General features: G+C 56.5%; 2 protein-coding genes across 2 annotated transcripts in view; both read left to right on the top strand.

Annotated features, from left to right (window-relative positions):
- Positions 1-10,951, top strand: part of NEK8 (NIMA related kinase 8) — a 13,672-nt gene extending 2,721 nt beyond the window's left edge. Inside the window, exons 2-15 of the mRNA XM_018076802.2 lie at positions 6-211; positions 1,197-1,429; positions 2,112-2,243; positions 2,425-2,633; positions 3,057-3,136; positions 3,669-3,850; positions 4,074-4,224; positions 5,324-5,400; positions 6,557-6,674; positions 6,965-7,115; positions 7,339-7,502; positions 7,724-7,882; positions 7,987-8,145; positions 9,791-10,951. Of these exons, the coding sequence (XP_017932291.2) occupies positions 6-211; positions 1,197-1,429; positions 2,112-2,243; positions 2,425-2,633; positions 3,057-3,136; positions 3,669-3,850; positions 4,074-4,224; positions 5,324-5,400; positions 6,557-6,674; positions 6,965-7,115; positions 7,339-7,502; positions 7,724-7,882; positions 7,987-8,145; positions 9,791-9,819 (2,050 nt within the window). The 3' untranslated portion in view covers positions 9,820-10,951. The remainder of the gene's footprint in view (positions 1-5; positions 212-1,196; positions 1,430-2,111; positions 2,244-2,424; positions 2,634-3,056; positions 3,137-3,668; positions 3,851-4,073; positions 4,225-5,323; positions 5,401-6,556; positions 6,675-6,964; positions 7,116-7,338; positions 7,503-7,723; positions 7,883-7,986; positions 8,146-9,790) is intronic.
- Positions 9,990-14,906, top strand: part of TRAF4 (TNF receptor associated factor 4) — a 10,602-nt gene continuing 5,685 nt past the window's right edge. The window contains exons 1-2 of the mRNA XM_018076556.2: positions 9,990-10,089; positions 11,345-11,423. Of these exons, the coding sequence (XP_017932045.1) occupies positions 9,990-10,089; positions 11,345-11,423 (179 nt within the window). The remainder of the gene's footprint in view (positions 10,090-11,344; positions 11,424-14,906) is intronic.

Here is a 14,906-nt window from a genome sequence, read left to right on the forward strand (position 1 = left end):
TGCAGCATCGTGCACCTGTGCCTGCGCAAGGCCGACCAGAAGCTGGTGATCCTGAAGCAGATCCCGGTGGAGCAGATGAGCAAGGACGAGCGGCTGGCGGCGCAGAACGAGTGCCAGGTGCTCAAGCTGCTCAGCCACCCCAACGTCATCGAGTACTATGAGAACTTCCTGGAGGACAAGGCACTCATGATCGCCATGGAATATGCCCCAGGTGCGCCCTGACCTCTCCCAGTGCCTGTGGCAGGTCCAGGAGATGCCAAGCACTCAGCTCTCCTTGGGTCAAGCTGCCGCATGTTGTACACCTTGTAAAGACCCTGTACTTTGGACTCCCAGAGAGTGCAAGCATGTCCCTGTTGAGCAGACAGTTTTGTAGAAAAGCTTCTGGGGGGTCCTGGTGGACACCAGGTTGACAGTGAGCCAAGTGACCCAACACTGCTAGAGGTTGCCCAGAGGTTGTGGAGTCCCCATTCTTGGAGATACTCAAAAGAGAGGTCCTGGTCCTGGACAACCAGCTGTCAGTGGCCCTGCTTGAGCAGGGGACTGGACCAGCAACCTCCCGAGGTCCCTTCCAACCTCAGCCATTTTGTTAGCCTTACACCTGCTAATCATATCCAAAACAAGGACATTTCAAACACCTTTGTCCCTGATCAGCATGCTACCATCTGCCTCTGGCTCAGGTTTCAGGTACATTTCCCTGTGTCAGCTCTGTTTGGTCCCGCAGCTCTGTGATTCCCAAGGAGATTTGCTGTGGAATTCCAGATGAAATCAACATTTGCATGTGGGTTTGTTAAAAGCTGTGTGCGAGCCCTGAATGTGGACCTCCCCTTCCCAACAGGGGCCTCTCTGTGCCACGTGGCCTCTTGGACTGCAAGAATTCTCCTCTGCAGAACAGGCTGATCTTGTTCTACCATCGAGGTTTATGTCCTCCTCCAAGAGCTGTAATTTTAGTGTTTCTTTTCCTGCTGCTTTTGATAATGTGTCAACAGTAACTTCTCTCAGGCTGTTTCTTTGTCCCACCAGCTGTGCTGCCATTGTCCGGGAGCGTTGGAGGACACGCTGTGTGTCCCACCAGGATGTGTTTTTCCCACATGCTTGGCTTGTTAGGATGCCATGGCTAAATCCCCCCTGGTTTTAGGCCGGATTTGTGCTGCCCTGTGCAGCCCCCCTTGCCCACAGCCCTTTGTTGTTCCTTGCAGGGGGCACACTGGCGGAGTTCATCCACAAACGCTGCAATTCCTTGCTGGATGAGGACACCATCCTGCACTTTTTCGTGCAGATCCTCCTGGCTCTGCACCACGTGCACACCAAGCAAATCCTGCACCGTGACCTGAAGACCCAGAACATCCTCCTGGACAAACACCGCATGATCGTCAAGATTGGAGACTTTGGCATCTCCAAAATCCTGAGCAGCAAGAGCAAAGCCTACACAGTGAGTGGCAGGGGAGCTACTTTATCCCGTGGCACCAGGCTGGAGACTCTGGGGGACTTGGCTCACAATAGTCTTTTGGCAGCACATCTAAGCAGGGCTGCTTTGTTCCTTGGAGTTTATACAGGCTGATGTCTTCACACCCAAGTTTGCTGTGGCTCTGGGGGCTGCAGAGAAGTGAGAAAGACCTGCCTGCCCAAAGCTGGGTGAGGACGGGGTGTCTGGGCCCACTGGTGAGGGCAGACACTGCTGTAACAGTGGTGGAGGTGGTGTCTGCAGGCTTGTCTGACGCTTCCTTGGCAACTACACTCCTGCCTGTGTGCTGACATCCTGCCTTGCCTTAATCTCCTCTCTCTGCTTGACATTTGAGTGTCTTTCCCCACCTGGGTTAATCTGACCAGACATTTGTATCATGCTCAGTGCTCTGGGCTCTGATTCTCTCAAGTGAATAGGAGCAAAATTAGAGGCAATCACTGTATGTGTCACTGGAAAGGCAAATCCTCGTGTTTTTCACTGAGATTGTCAGGCAGCTGTTGATGCCAGGGAACAAAAGCCCAGCTCCACAGAGCTTTGTGTGGTGGTGTTCCTGCCAGCCCGAGCACTGGGCTCTACACTGAGCCCTTCCTCTTTCCACTTCACTGCCCCAGTTTCACACCATCGCAGTAAACCTTTTTGTCTCTCCTAGGTGGTGGGAACTCCGTGCTACATCTCCCCAGAGCTCTGTGAAGGGAAGCCTTACAACCAGAAGAGTGACATCTGGGCTCTGGGCTGTGTGCTGTACGAGCTCGCCAGCCTCAAGAGGGCTTTCGAAGCTGCGGTAAGAGGCATGTGGTGTGTACAGTAGCACAGGGAGCCGTGGGCTCTTACAGAGGTGAAAATGTACGCTGGGATCACTTCTCACTGAGCTGGGAAGTGTGAAGGCAGAGGGCAGTGCTGAGACCTTCCTCGGCCTCGCCCCTGACTGCCCAGCCACTGTATGTCTCTTATTTTCTCTCCAGAACCTTCCTGCCTTAGTGCTGAAGATCATGAGTGGGACGTTTGCCCCAATATCAGACAGATACAGCCCTGACCTGCGCCAGCTCATCCTCAGCATGCTGAACCTGGATCCTTCCAAGCGGCCCCAGCTGAATGAGATCATGGCCCAGGCCATCTGCATCCGGCCCCTCCTGAACCTCTACACTGATGTGGGCAGTGTCAAAATGAGAAGGCAAGTGGCACTGCCACCTTAGTGTCCCTTGGGAGGGGCTGCCACAGCCCACTGCATGTCTGATCAGCTCACTGCCTCTGATACAAGCTCCAAAGAGAGCATTTTCTCTGTCCCACAGCTCTCCTGTGCTGCCCAGTGTGCAGCTGCTGCTGGCTGAGCCTGGTCCAGGGGCTCAGGGCCAGGCAGGTGCCATGGCAGGTGTGGGCTTGTCATCACGGTGACACTGAGTAGAGAGTTGTGAGCACAGGGGGAAGCGAACTGGTGCCAACTCCCTTTTCTCAGGTGGTTTAACGCACCAACAAGGCAGTGCTGTGAGCTATTCAGCCATGGCTTATGCTGTAGCTGTGCCCAGACCTGTGATCCAGGGCTCTGCAGGACCTCTGGGGCTGAGCTGACATTAAAGGCTGGATTTTGGTTTGGCAGGCCTGAAAAGCCCTTGGCTCCAGTGCCAACAGTGACCCACAGCCGGACAGGGGGACGGGCAAGCAGTGCCAGACCGAGAGGTGAGTCCTGGCATGGTGTGTTCCATTCAGCTCCATTCAGAAGCTTTCCTTTGGATGGCGCAGGTCGGAGAGGCACTCGAACTTCTGGAGAGAGGAATTTAAGAGATGTCACCTTCCCTGAGCCCTGGAGGAGCCCATGGGCACCTCAGCTCTGGGGACCACGCAGAGTTCTTTCTCCAGCTGCCTCTTCTAGGTTTGAACCCTTGAAATAAGTTCCTGCAGTTCCCGGCAAAAGCCTGGGAACCAGCCAGGGGTGCTGAGGGGGGATGTCCCAGTGCAGGGTGATGCAGCTGGCACTGGTAACAATTAGGCTAGAGCTGTGGTGCCACTTCTCTGAATTCTGGGATAAAATACATGAAGCTGTTCCCGTGTTCCCTGGCTGGGGTCCCCCCTGCAGCCCCTTGGAGCAGCACTGGTGTGGCTCTGGCAGCTGGCAGGCAGCTTTGCCGGCACCCAGACTGGCTCTTGTCATTGCTTTTCTTGTGGGAGCAGAGTCAGGGCTCCACATTAGTGATTTCTGTGTGACCCACAGGTGTCCGAGGTGGTTCAGCCAGGACAGGAATCCCACCTCCACTGTCATCCATCTACACGTGGGGCAGCGGGATCACCACCCCGCTCCGCCTGCCCATGCTGAACACCGAGGTGGTGCAGGTCTCTGCTGGCAGGACACAGAAGGCCGGGGTCACCAAATCAGGGCGGCTCATCCTGTGGGAGGTGAGTGACAGGGAACCTGGGGCAGGCAGTGGCTGTGGAGGCCTTGGATGTGTGATTTCTGAGGAGGAGACATTTCTGCCCTGGCACTGCCTTCTCCAGGACCACTGTCCCATCCAGGGTGTGGATAGCACTGCTAAGTCAGTGGGAAGAGGCTCATCTGAGTTCCCCATCCCAGCTCTTGCTGCTCAGAGGTACAGCAGCTGACATGGCTTCTCTCCATCAGGCTCCTCCAATGGGGGCTGCTGGAGGCCCTTCTCTCCCAGGATCCACCGAGCAGCTGCAGCCTCAGTTTGTGTCCCGCTTTCTGGAAGGCCAGTCTGGAGTGACCATCAAACACGTGTCCTGCGGTGATCTCTTCACAGCTTGCCTCACAGGTGAGCTGCTGCCTCCTGCCTTCCCCTTCCTGAGCCCCAGATCCCTCTGCAAAGCCAGCAGGGACTGCCTGGAGAGCCTGCTTAGAGAGGAACCCAAGAGATACACTGGGCTGGGGTGACATGGGGGCCTCTGTGGCCTCTCATGTAACAGCTGGTGGGGGTCAGAAATGGCAAGCATAATGCCACGCTGGTCAATTCAGCCCCAAAGGTCTGTCTGGGGTGGGGAGGGCCACAAACAGTTAAACGTGATGATCCTAAGGGTCATTTTCAACCTAAATGATTCTATGAAATTTCCTCTGTTTTTTGTTCTGGCTGCATTGGTGTCACCTGAAGCCAGAAGTGACCTGTACAGTGGGGACTGCAGTGTGAGGAGTGTGTGGGAAGCTCAGCCTTTCTGTCACACACTCTGTGAGCATAACACAGGCATAAGCAGTGACCAGCAAGGACTGGTGTTGCAGTGAAGAGTCAGTGTGAGCTGCTGCAGGGCTGGTCCTCCTCAAGCAGCAAGAAGGCAGGATCTGAAGCCCCCTCAGAGTGGGCCAGGAGGTTTTCTGGGTAGGAGGAGAGCACACACACCAGCCCAAGGCCGTGTTTGTGGAGCAAAGCCCTCCCAGTGGTCCTTTGGAAGCTCTGTTTGTTCTTCTGCTGGGGGTCAGGGCAGCAAACTACAGATATGCAACTGGCAAACACTGTGGGCATGTGTTTGTCCTGCCTCTCCATGGCATTTCCTGCCACCCCTCTGCAGGGCAGCTGCTCAGGGAGTGCCTCTGTGACTTTAACACCTTGACAGACTGTGGGGTTCACGGCTCCTGCGTACACAGCTGCACCAGTGTTATCTCAGCACCCTCTTATCACTGCTGTTTGTTTGTTGAGCTGTTGCAGCACAGAGAGGCTGCAGCTATCTGGAAGCTCCTGCTGCTCCCTAAAAGCTCACTGAAGGCTTATGGCCCCTGCAGCAAGTCATGAGTCAGAGTGGGTCCGAGCAGAGCCGCTGTCCTGGGAGCCACGTCCCCTTGGCTGCGTGCGCCTCTCAGGGCCTCACGTGTGCCCTGCAGGGCCTCACGTGTGCCACTGACACGACTTCTTTCTGCTGCTCCAGACAGGGGGATAATCATGACTTTCGGCAGCGGCAGCAATGGCTGTTTGGGGCACGGGAACTTCACAGATGTGAGCCAGGTTGGTGATGAGGGTGCTGGGCCTGCTGCTCCCCCAGGGGAGAGGGGATTGTGACTTCTGTGCCACGTGAGCGGGGCTCATCCCAGCTCCAGGGATGTACATCCCAGGCATGCTCTGGCATCCGACCCCCTCCCCCTCCTCTCCCTGTCACTGCGGGTTTTAAAAGACCCAACCTGCTTCTCTCTTTCTCTCCCCCCCTACACAATGATCCCTTTGAGCGTGGGGGAAGTCAAGAGCTGCCTTGTGGTTGCTGTTGGCAGGCTCCCAGCTTGGAGCCTGCCTCCAATCACACACCTGCCTGCTTCACTCTTGGCCTGCAGCTGCCAAGGTTCACTGAGAAAAGTTATTTTTCAAAAGAGCCAGTATTTAAAGAAGAGCTTGTGTTTCCGATTGGCTCAGAGCACTGGAGCTGAGGGCTCATTGCTCCCTTCAAGCTTCTTCCTCGCCTGCCCTCGGATGTGGCAGCAGCGATGCTTCCAGCCGAGCCCGGGGACTGGTGCCATTTGTCACTGTGGTCAGCTGGCTCGTTTGTTCCTGCTCCGTCCGGAGCTGAGCTGCTCAGTGCTTATGGCTGGGGAGGGGAGACCGGTTGGAAGCAGCAGCCAGATCCCAACAAATGGTGCTTTTCACTTGAGGACGATAATGAGAATGAGGCTCACAGCGGTGAGGTGTCAGATCTAACAGCAGGTCACAGCAGGGGCTGGGTGAAATGTGGAGATCTTGGTCCCTCCACACCCTAATGAATCTGAGCCGTTAACTCACACCTCCTCTGCACAAGAGCCTTTGAGCCAACGCATCCTGCACCAAGCCCCTGCCTGCTCGGAGTGGGCGTTCACAGCCCCTGGCACTCCCCACATGGGCAGGGGGGCGAATCCCAACCCTTGCCGAGCCTCTTCCCTCTCCAAACTCTCGTGCTGGCTGCTTTCTTCTGCCCCAGAGATGTTTGCGTTATCTTCTGTGCTGTGCGCACGTAGTCTCTAAACCCTTTGAAGACTGTTTGGAACAAAAAAAAAAAATTTTCTCTGTTGTTTGTGTTGGATGAAAACTGGGATGCTGCCAGCTCTGTGTTGAGTCTGGGGGGGCCGGGTGGGAGGGATGGGAGCAGCCGGGCAGGCTGGGAGGTCTCGGCTGACGGCTGCTGCTCTTCCCCTGCCAGCCCAAGATTGTGGAGGCCCTGCTGGGCTACGAGATGGTGCAGGTGGCCTGTGGTGCATCTCACGTCCTGGCGGTTTCCAACGAAAGGGAAGTGTTTGCCTGGGGCAGGGGGGATAATGGTAAGAGATGCCTGTTTGGCAAAACAGGGCTTGTGCTTTCCATTGCCTGTTCCTGCTCCCCTTGCTGGCCTTGCTTGTCCACAATTCCCTCCAGATGTGCCAGGGTAGGTGGGTGTGGAAGAGCTGCAGCTGTTTCACCACATACCAAGGCCCCCATGCTTGGGTTTTGCTGCTTTCTGGGTGCCAGGCTGGGCTCTTACAGCAGCTGAGCTGTGTCAATGCTGTTCTTTGTGGGGCTGTGCTGAGTTTGTAGTTCCATCAGCTGTTCCCTGCTCTGTTCCTCCTGCCAGGTCGGCTTGGGCTGGGTACGCTGGAGTGCCACAACTCCCCCCAGCAGGTCACAGTCCCACCAGAGCATGAGGCTCAGAGGGTCATCTGTGGCATCGATTCCTCCATGGTCCTCACAGTGAAGAACCAGATTCTTGCTTGTGGGAGCAACAGGTAAGAGGGGTGAGGGTCTGTGCTCCACATTTCACCTTCCTGGGCCTGTCCATCTGTCCTGCCTGGGAAGAGGGAGCAAGGGGCTCCAGAAGATGCTCCTGTGTGATCTTGCCCCCAGCATCGTGCTGCTGGTGGTATGGTTATGCCAGGGCAGGGTTTGTATCCAGGGTGTCTGTGCCAGGCTGCATTCAGCCAGCTCTGAACTGAGCTTTTCCTTCTGCAGGTGTAACAAGCTGGGCCTAGACCGGATCAGCTCGGCAGAGGAGCCTTCCCCAGAGGACCAGGTGGAGGAGGCCACAGTGTTCGTGTGTGCCCAGTCAACCCCCTTGAACCAAGAGCCCATTGTGTGTGCTGACATCGGTACAGCACATTCGGCTGCAGTCACAGGTGAGGGTGTGTGCCCAGATCCCTGAGAGGGGGGAGGACACCTGCATTTTCCCTGTCTTCCTCCTTCCTCTGCTTCCCGTGGGCAGAGGCCTCATGGAGGCTCAAGAGACACCCAGTGCTGGAGCTCTGTGGAGCAGGATGCTCAGCATAGGAGACAGCAAAGAGAGAGCTTCAGTGCATCCCTGAGTGACACCCAGTTGTGTCTCTCCTCTCTGTTGTAGCCTCTGGCCACTGTTACACCTTTGGGAGCAACCAGCACGGGCAGCTGGGCACCAAATCCTGCCGCAACAGCCGCGTGCCCCACCTGGTTGTGGGGCTCCAGGCAATGAAGGTCACCGTGGTGGCTTGTGGGGATGCCTTCACTGTGGCCATCGGAGCAGGTGAGGCTGTGTCCTGGGCTGCAGCAGGCCCTGGCTGTCCTCTGCCTGCAGTCCATGCTGTGGCCAAGGCAGGTGTGCAGCAAGGTGTATCTGTCTCTCTGCAGATGGCGAGGTGTGCACGTGGGGGAAAGGAGCCAGAGGACGCCTGGGCAGGAAGGACGAGGAAACGGGAGTGCCGAGGCCGGTGCAGCTGGAGGAGACACATCCATACCTGGTGACCTCCGTAGCCTGCTGCCACGGGAACACACTGCTGGCAGTAAAGCGTGAGTAAAGGCTTTGTTCCTGTGATTCCTGCCATGAGGGCCCAGCCAGACACAATACTTTGTGATCGGAGATGTACCGAGTAACCCTGGCACATAAGCTCTGTGTTATTCTAGTCCCTCTCGAACTGCAGATGAATAGAAATAACTTCAAGCCCTTAAAAATACCCTTTCTGCTCTGCATCTCTGTGATGCTGCCACTCCCACTGGGCCAAGGGAGTAAAGGGATGGCAGAGGCTGTCTGGTGCACTCCCAGACAGGTGGGCTGGCCAAGCTGCAGCCGGTGGGGAGCTGGCGTGCCAGCGGTCCACCGAGTATCCAAAAAGAGCAGCTCTCTAATTGATGCTGCTGAAATAGAAGCTGAGATTTGAGGCGTCATTTTGGCTGCTGCCTTTCCATTGTGGTTTGGAAAAGATAGCAATGGTTTTGTGGTTCCTCTCTGCTTGGGCCAAAGGCAGCATCTTTGCGTGGTTAAAACGTGCCCGTGGCATGACCTGCCCTTCCGTTGCCTGGATGTACAATGGGAGCCTGGCCCAGACTGCTGGAGGGGCCTTTCTTCCTCCTCTACTGGGTTGATTATGGCCTCAGCCTGGGCTGAGGGATTCCAGTCCCAGCCCACTTCAAGGAGGCTAATTACAGCCCTGAGGGGAGGAGGCCCAGCTGACTGCCCCGGCGCAGCGGAATCGGCCCTGGCTCCCATTCCTCCCCTGCAAGTGCCGAGCTCTCATGTGATGTGCTCTGCCACGTGAAGGGGAGAGGGAATGGCTGAGTCCCCAGGCTCAGGAACAAGTAGGGCATTTGTCATGGGAGTAAAAGGGTTTTGTCTCCGCAGGAAGGCTGCAGACTGCTCTCCCCTTCCGCTGCCGGAGTCACCCCACGCTCCGTGGCAGCTGGTTTGTGGGCTCCCACCTGCAGCACTGTAAGAGCAGGGACTTAGTGTGTAGCCCCAGTGCTGTCCCTCTGTCCGAAACCTCGTCCCTCCTGTCCCAGTACTGGAAGTGCAAACTCAGCGGTGTGAGGGCAGCAGCCTCGCCTGCCCCAGCATCCCTCAGCAACCAGCGTGCAAAAAGCAGCAAGAGCTCTGTAAAGAGCTGAGATCTGACTTTGGGCTTTCACACGGCTCAGTCTGCCTGGAAATTTCTCCAGAGAGAACACGAGATCCGTTGACACATGTGATGTCATTGCTGCTGTCAGCTCTGGCTGTGATGTGGCCCGGAGAGGGTGCTGGCACAGGCGAGCCGCGCTCCACCTTTGGGGCGGCTGTTCTGCACCACTCGGAGGTTCCTCCCATGGGGCCGACACCATTTTTGACTGGCTTGGGCTGCTGCCCACTTTATCATGAGCCACTGCTGCGCCCTTCTCTCAATCCCACTGCAAACACAGAATAACTGGGAGAAGCCAAGCGTGCTGGAGAGGAGGGCACAAGCCTCAAAAGACTGCGTTTCCTCCTGCTTGGGCTCTGTGTACTGGGTGTTGCCTCACTTGTGCCACTACTGAGGCCTTGCAGTGGCTTCCTGGGATAGTGGGACAGGGATTGTGGTGTCCATCTGTTGGGTATCAGGCTTGTGTGGGGTAGGACACTGCTCCCTGTAGCTTCATTGAGGTGGGGCTCACAGCTAAATCTTGGTCTTTGCCCTTTGTGTTTCAGCTGCTGTGGAGGAGTCGCCTCCCCAGTGAGCGTGAGTTGAGAGGGGCCACATCCAGCCTCATCGTACACATGTTGGGGCTCCCACAGCCACTGGCATGGCCTGGCCTCTTCCTGCTGCCTGCCTCGGACACAGTGCAGGCTCCAGAGCTCCCCAGCTGCACTCCAAAGGCAGCAATCTGGAAACAGGGAGCTCCTAACGATGGTTCCCACGGAACCGGAGCTGATCTCACTTATCGAATCAACGAGGGTCACTGTGAACCTCCAGTGCCTGAGAGCTGCTGCCCTGCATGTGGCATGGGGTGGATGTCCCCAGAGCTCCAGTGCTGCCTTCAGGGGGTCACAGCACAACTCTTCCCCTCCCTGCTGGAAGTGCCTGTGTAGAAGGGTGAGGAGCACAGAGGTTGTTTTCCTCCGTGGAAGCAGTCTCTGGTTACAAAGCCCAGGCTGACAGCTTGGTGTCTGGGAGAGCTGTCAGCCTTTGCACAGCAGTGTCTGGAGTCAGGGCCCCAGGCGCTGTGCTGGGTGACTAAATGCAAACCTCTTTGCTAATTAGAGAAGTCTGTCCTTTCCCATCCCCCCTTAAAACATTTCACCCATTTGTTGAGCTGCTCAGCACACTCTCGGGGGTCCTGCCTGCTCGGCTGGCCGAGCCCGGTGTGAGCAGCCTCTCTGTGTGGCACAGCCCTGCTTGCTCTCCCGAAATGCCACTTGGAGCTTTCCACTTACAGCCTCCCCTGCCCCAGGAGCTCGCTGGAGGATTCTTCAGCTGACATTTGTCCTCAGGCCCCTCAGTCCTGGTGCTGACCAGCTCGCTGACTCCCAGCTGAGGAGCAAAACACAGCGAGTGATTGTCAGTACTTGAAGTTTTTTAACCCAGATCTTTCCAGGGAGATGATGAGTTTTCACCAGGGGTCCTTTCTGCGGGCAGGAGGGGCACATCCGTGTGTCATGGACAGGAGTCACATTTTTTATCTCCAGAAGGGTCATTTCCTTTCTATTTTTTTTCCCTCCTCCTTTCTTTTTTCAACTTAACGTCTGCCCTGGGCCATTTTTTGATGAGCTTCTGTCTCTGATCTGTCTGACATTGCAAATGCTCTTGCCTTTCACATCCATCTTTGTGCTGTTGCCAATCTGTTGTGTATAAAGTCGGTGCTTTCATAAGCTGGCTGAGATGAAATCTCTCTAATTATTTTTTGTGATTCTTTCCTGTTTTCAATGAGGGAAACCTCACTGGGCTCTGGTAAAAGCCAACCGATCCCTCTGTCATGTGAAAGGTAATGAATTTCTGCAGGTCTCCTGCTCTTTCTTCCCTCGCCTTCCAGGCTCCAGCTGGGGAAGGGAGCAGGTCCTGTCCGGCCGGGAGAGGCGTGTGCAGCCCTGGCTGCAGACACAGCCTCCCTGTTTGGCTCCTGGCAGGGTGGGTGCATGGGTTTTTCCCTGCCGTTTTTGTTTCTTGTGGAGCTGCCTTTTCAGGCGGTTACACCCTGCTATCCCAGGAAGCTGACTGGAATTCAAAGGCTCTGCCAGTCCTTTGGCACTTTCTTTGTGCTGCAGGTTACAGGGACGGCTCCTGCAGCCCCGTGTCGACAGAGGGAAAGGTGTTCTCCCCTCCCAGACCAACCTGGGCACTGAGGTAATTACAGGGCTGGGTTAAATTGCCTCAAAGCCCCTCTGGGCCACTGCCTCTCCTCCCTGCATTGAGCTGGCAGCAGCACCAGCTCCTACAGCAACAGATTTCTTTTGGCTGTGTTTAGCTGGGCTCTCACAGCTCCCCTCGCCCCACACCACATCCAAACACATCCCATAGGAAGGGACTGGTGCTCCTGCTACAGCCTCGACAGGGCTGAGGGCTTGCTGGGACAGCAGCAGGCAGGACAGAGGTCTGATATCCTTTGTCTTGTCAGCAATGCCACCAAAATGTCACTGTTTCAGGAGCCAGGCTCTTCCTGCTCCAGCTGGGCTGCCAAATCCAGGGGTGCAGCCCCCCTCTTCCCATCGATGTGCTGGTGTTAGGTGGGTTGTTTTATGGCTTAATGACGCCTTTGCACTGCAGTGCTGGGGCTGGAGGTGTCACCAGCTCAAATATCGGGACCCTTTACTCCGGGCAGGGGAAACCAGTGTGGACCAGTGTGCTTTGTGCCGGGCCGGGGGCTCACAGCGAGGGCCGGAGCCCTCGGGATTTCACAGCCTGCGCTCCTTGCAGGAGTTCAGCTGTGAAGCCCAGCGAGATGATTTGAATAATTTAATACCGGGCTGTGACCAAGCCTGGCGAAAGGGTAAAGGAAACAAAGAGGCCCCCAGCCCCGAGCAACAAAAGCTCCTGAAACGACAAGCCGAGGCATGTCCGCACTGCCGGAGGCAGAGAGCAGCCTGGGCAAATAGGCCAGTTGCATTCCTCACGTCTGCTGCTTTGTTTCCCTGCAGAAGCTCCTGGTGAAATCTGCAGGTCTCAGGGCTTCTCCCTTTATCCTTGTTTTGTTCCCGTGTTCTGTGGAGCTGGTGGTGGATCAGCCGTGTCCCTGTGGCTCTTCCTGCTAAGGAAGGCAGAGCCAGAGGGGAGCGAGAAGGGGAGGTGTGGGATGAGGCTGCCTGTCCCCTTTTGTGCATCCTGGTGTGGGTCCCCTCTGGCCATTGTCACCTAGGGAAAAGCTGTCCCCGTTCCCAGTAAGATCCCGCTGACCCGGGGCTGTTGCTGTCAGCAGGAAACAGCCCAAACCGCCTGCTGATCCCAGAGCTGATTTGTTTTGATTCCAGCACCTCTGTCGAGGTCGTATCCTCATTCCCACGAGGCTTGGCAGAACTGGCAGAAGGTGCGGCTGCCCGTCCGTCTGTCCAGCCGCCTCACTCCCTTACCCCCCGCCCTCCCTGGGCACGAGGCCCCAGAAGCAGGGAGAGGACTCTCTCCACTCCTTTCCCTGGGGCAAAACGCTCCACCTTAACTTCTTTAGAAGCCAGAGCGTCAGTTTTCTGTCCCTCCAGTTTAAGTTAAATACAAGGAGGAGGGATGGAGCAGGAGTGCAGGCCAGGGAGAGGCTGGGGAAGAGGACAAGAGGCCTCTCCAAGCCCAGATGGGTTCAAGGAGTGACCCATCATAGGGGACAGGGAACATATCGCCTCCACAAAGGGAATTGCCCTGAGTGTCGCCTTTGTGTGAGACAAATGCCTGGCTGTGATGCTGAGTGCGGGGAGGGCTTTCCTTAGGGAGAGGGGAAAAGGAGGGATCTTTGTTTGCAGGGTCTGACACCTCCCAGCCACCCTGCCGGCACAGCCAGCACCTTCTGATGGCTTTGTCAGCTCCTGGCTAATTAGCAGAGATGCTCTTCAGTGAGGTTAGGGAAGAATAATTTTAAAAACATCAAAGAGAAGCAGTAAATAATGATAAAAGTCGGCTGTTTCATGCCTGTCATCGGAGGCACAGGCTGTCTAAGCTTACAGGACTGATGTGTCCTGTCTTTGGTGGTGGAAACACCAGGAGTCCCATCACCCCCCGGGATGCCAAGGGCCTTGTCCTTTTGGCCTGAACGTTGTCTCATAACTGTGTCCAGGGACAGTTTTTAGTCAGGGCCAGGTCATAGTATGTCAGGGACAGTGTCTGGGATAGTGCCTATCTCTTGTTGGAGGCAGCCTGGCTCCAGGGCATGCTGGCACGTAGTGGCAGAACCAGCTGGACCATGTGGCTGCTGATAGATCCTGCCCTTGGGGGGCCACAGCCCTGAGCAAACCTGGCTGGGGAGCACCTCAACCCCAGCTCGAGGTACCTGCTGCACCCCACTGCTCCCTGTACAGTTGCCCACCGTCACTTGTTTTTACATGTTGGGTTTCCAGGCTCGCTGGGAGCTGGTTAAAGTTTAGCTCAGTGCTCTCCACCATCCAAGCAGGCTGCCAGCTACTCACCTCCCTCAGAAAATCCCCTGCCATGACTGTTCATGTTCGGTGTACACCAGCACAAGCTTCCCTGATATTTGGGAGCTAAAACCCCGTTGCAGCTCAGGCTGTGGCAGGACAACCTGCCACCCCTCAGGGTAACCACAGAAATCAGCCCCCCATCCCCTCCTTGGCAGCTCTGGCAGCAAGCAGGCGGGCTGCCTGCTTCCCCTCAGGCTGCTGGAGGGTTTTATTTTGAGCAGAGCCTCTCAGGGAGAAGGGTAACGTGAGCTCCTTGAGTGACAAGTGATAGAGCTCGAGTTGCTCAGCGTGTCCCCCAGGAATCCCTCTCCTCTGCCATTTGCTAATTGAAAACTGCTAACATTTGGGTCTGGAGCAACTGCTGCCCTTAATGGGAAGCTGGCTGGAGTGAGCGTTGGTGGGACTAACACATGCTCACAGCCTGTCATCTGCTCAGCTCCATCTCTGGGGAAAGGGGCAAATACTCCCATATGCTGCTCTGATTTCTGAAAGAGTGATGAGGGGGCTAGAGCTAGACAGATTTGCTTTTATTCTCCCTCCTCCAGGCTCTTGCTCTGTTACAAACTGTGGCTGGAGGGTTGCTGATGGCTGCAGCCTGGGGCATGAGCTCCCAGCAAGACAAAGCCACAGGAGCTTGTGTGTCCCCCCATGCCTGTAGAGTGGGGGGCTCAGGGCAGTCCCTCCATGTCCTGCTGTGGGTGACGGCTGGACACAAGTAGCTCTCTGTGGCAGGAGTGTGTCTGGAAGCTGTATCTCACCTCCAGCCTTGCTCAGGGACACAACTGTGGCCCCGGGCTGCCTGCAGGAGTGTGAAACCCCTGGGGCACCCCCGAGTAAAGAAAGAGACACAGGGTTAGTGAGGACAGCACAGTGTGTGCTCCAGGAGCCCAGCTCTGGGCCAGGGGAGGCTACAGTGTTGGGGGGGCTCTGCAGGTTGTGCACAAGCCCCCAGGGTGGCCATGTGCGATGTGATGTTGATGCTCCCCAACCTCCTGGGGTGGCTGTCCCCAGTGCAGTGGGTAGCAGGCCCTTGAGATGACTGTTCCCAGCGTGGTGGGTACCAACCCCCCCGGGGGGGCTGTGCCCGGTGGGGTGCTGCCCAAGCCCCCAGGGTGGCTGTCCCCAGCGTGATGGTCCCCAGGCCCCTTGGAGGGGCTGCCCCCGATGTGACGCTCCCCCAGTCCTTGTCTGTCCCCGGTGTGATGCTCCC

Source organism: Manacus vitellinus, unplaced genomic scaffold (genome assembly GCF_001715985.3).
Source record: "Manacus vitellinus isolate BGI_N305 unplaced genomic scaffold, ASM171598v3 scaffold_32_pilon, whole genome shotgun sequence".
In the NCBI taxonomy this organism is placed as follows: domain Eukaryota; kingdom Metazoa; phylum Chordata; class Aves; order Passeriformes; family Pipridae; genus Manacus; species Manacus vitellinus.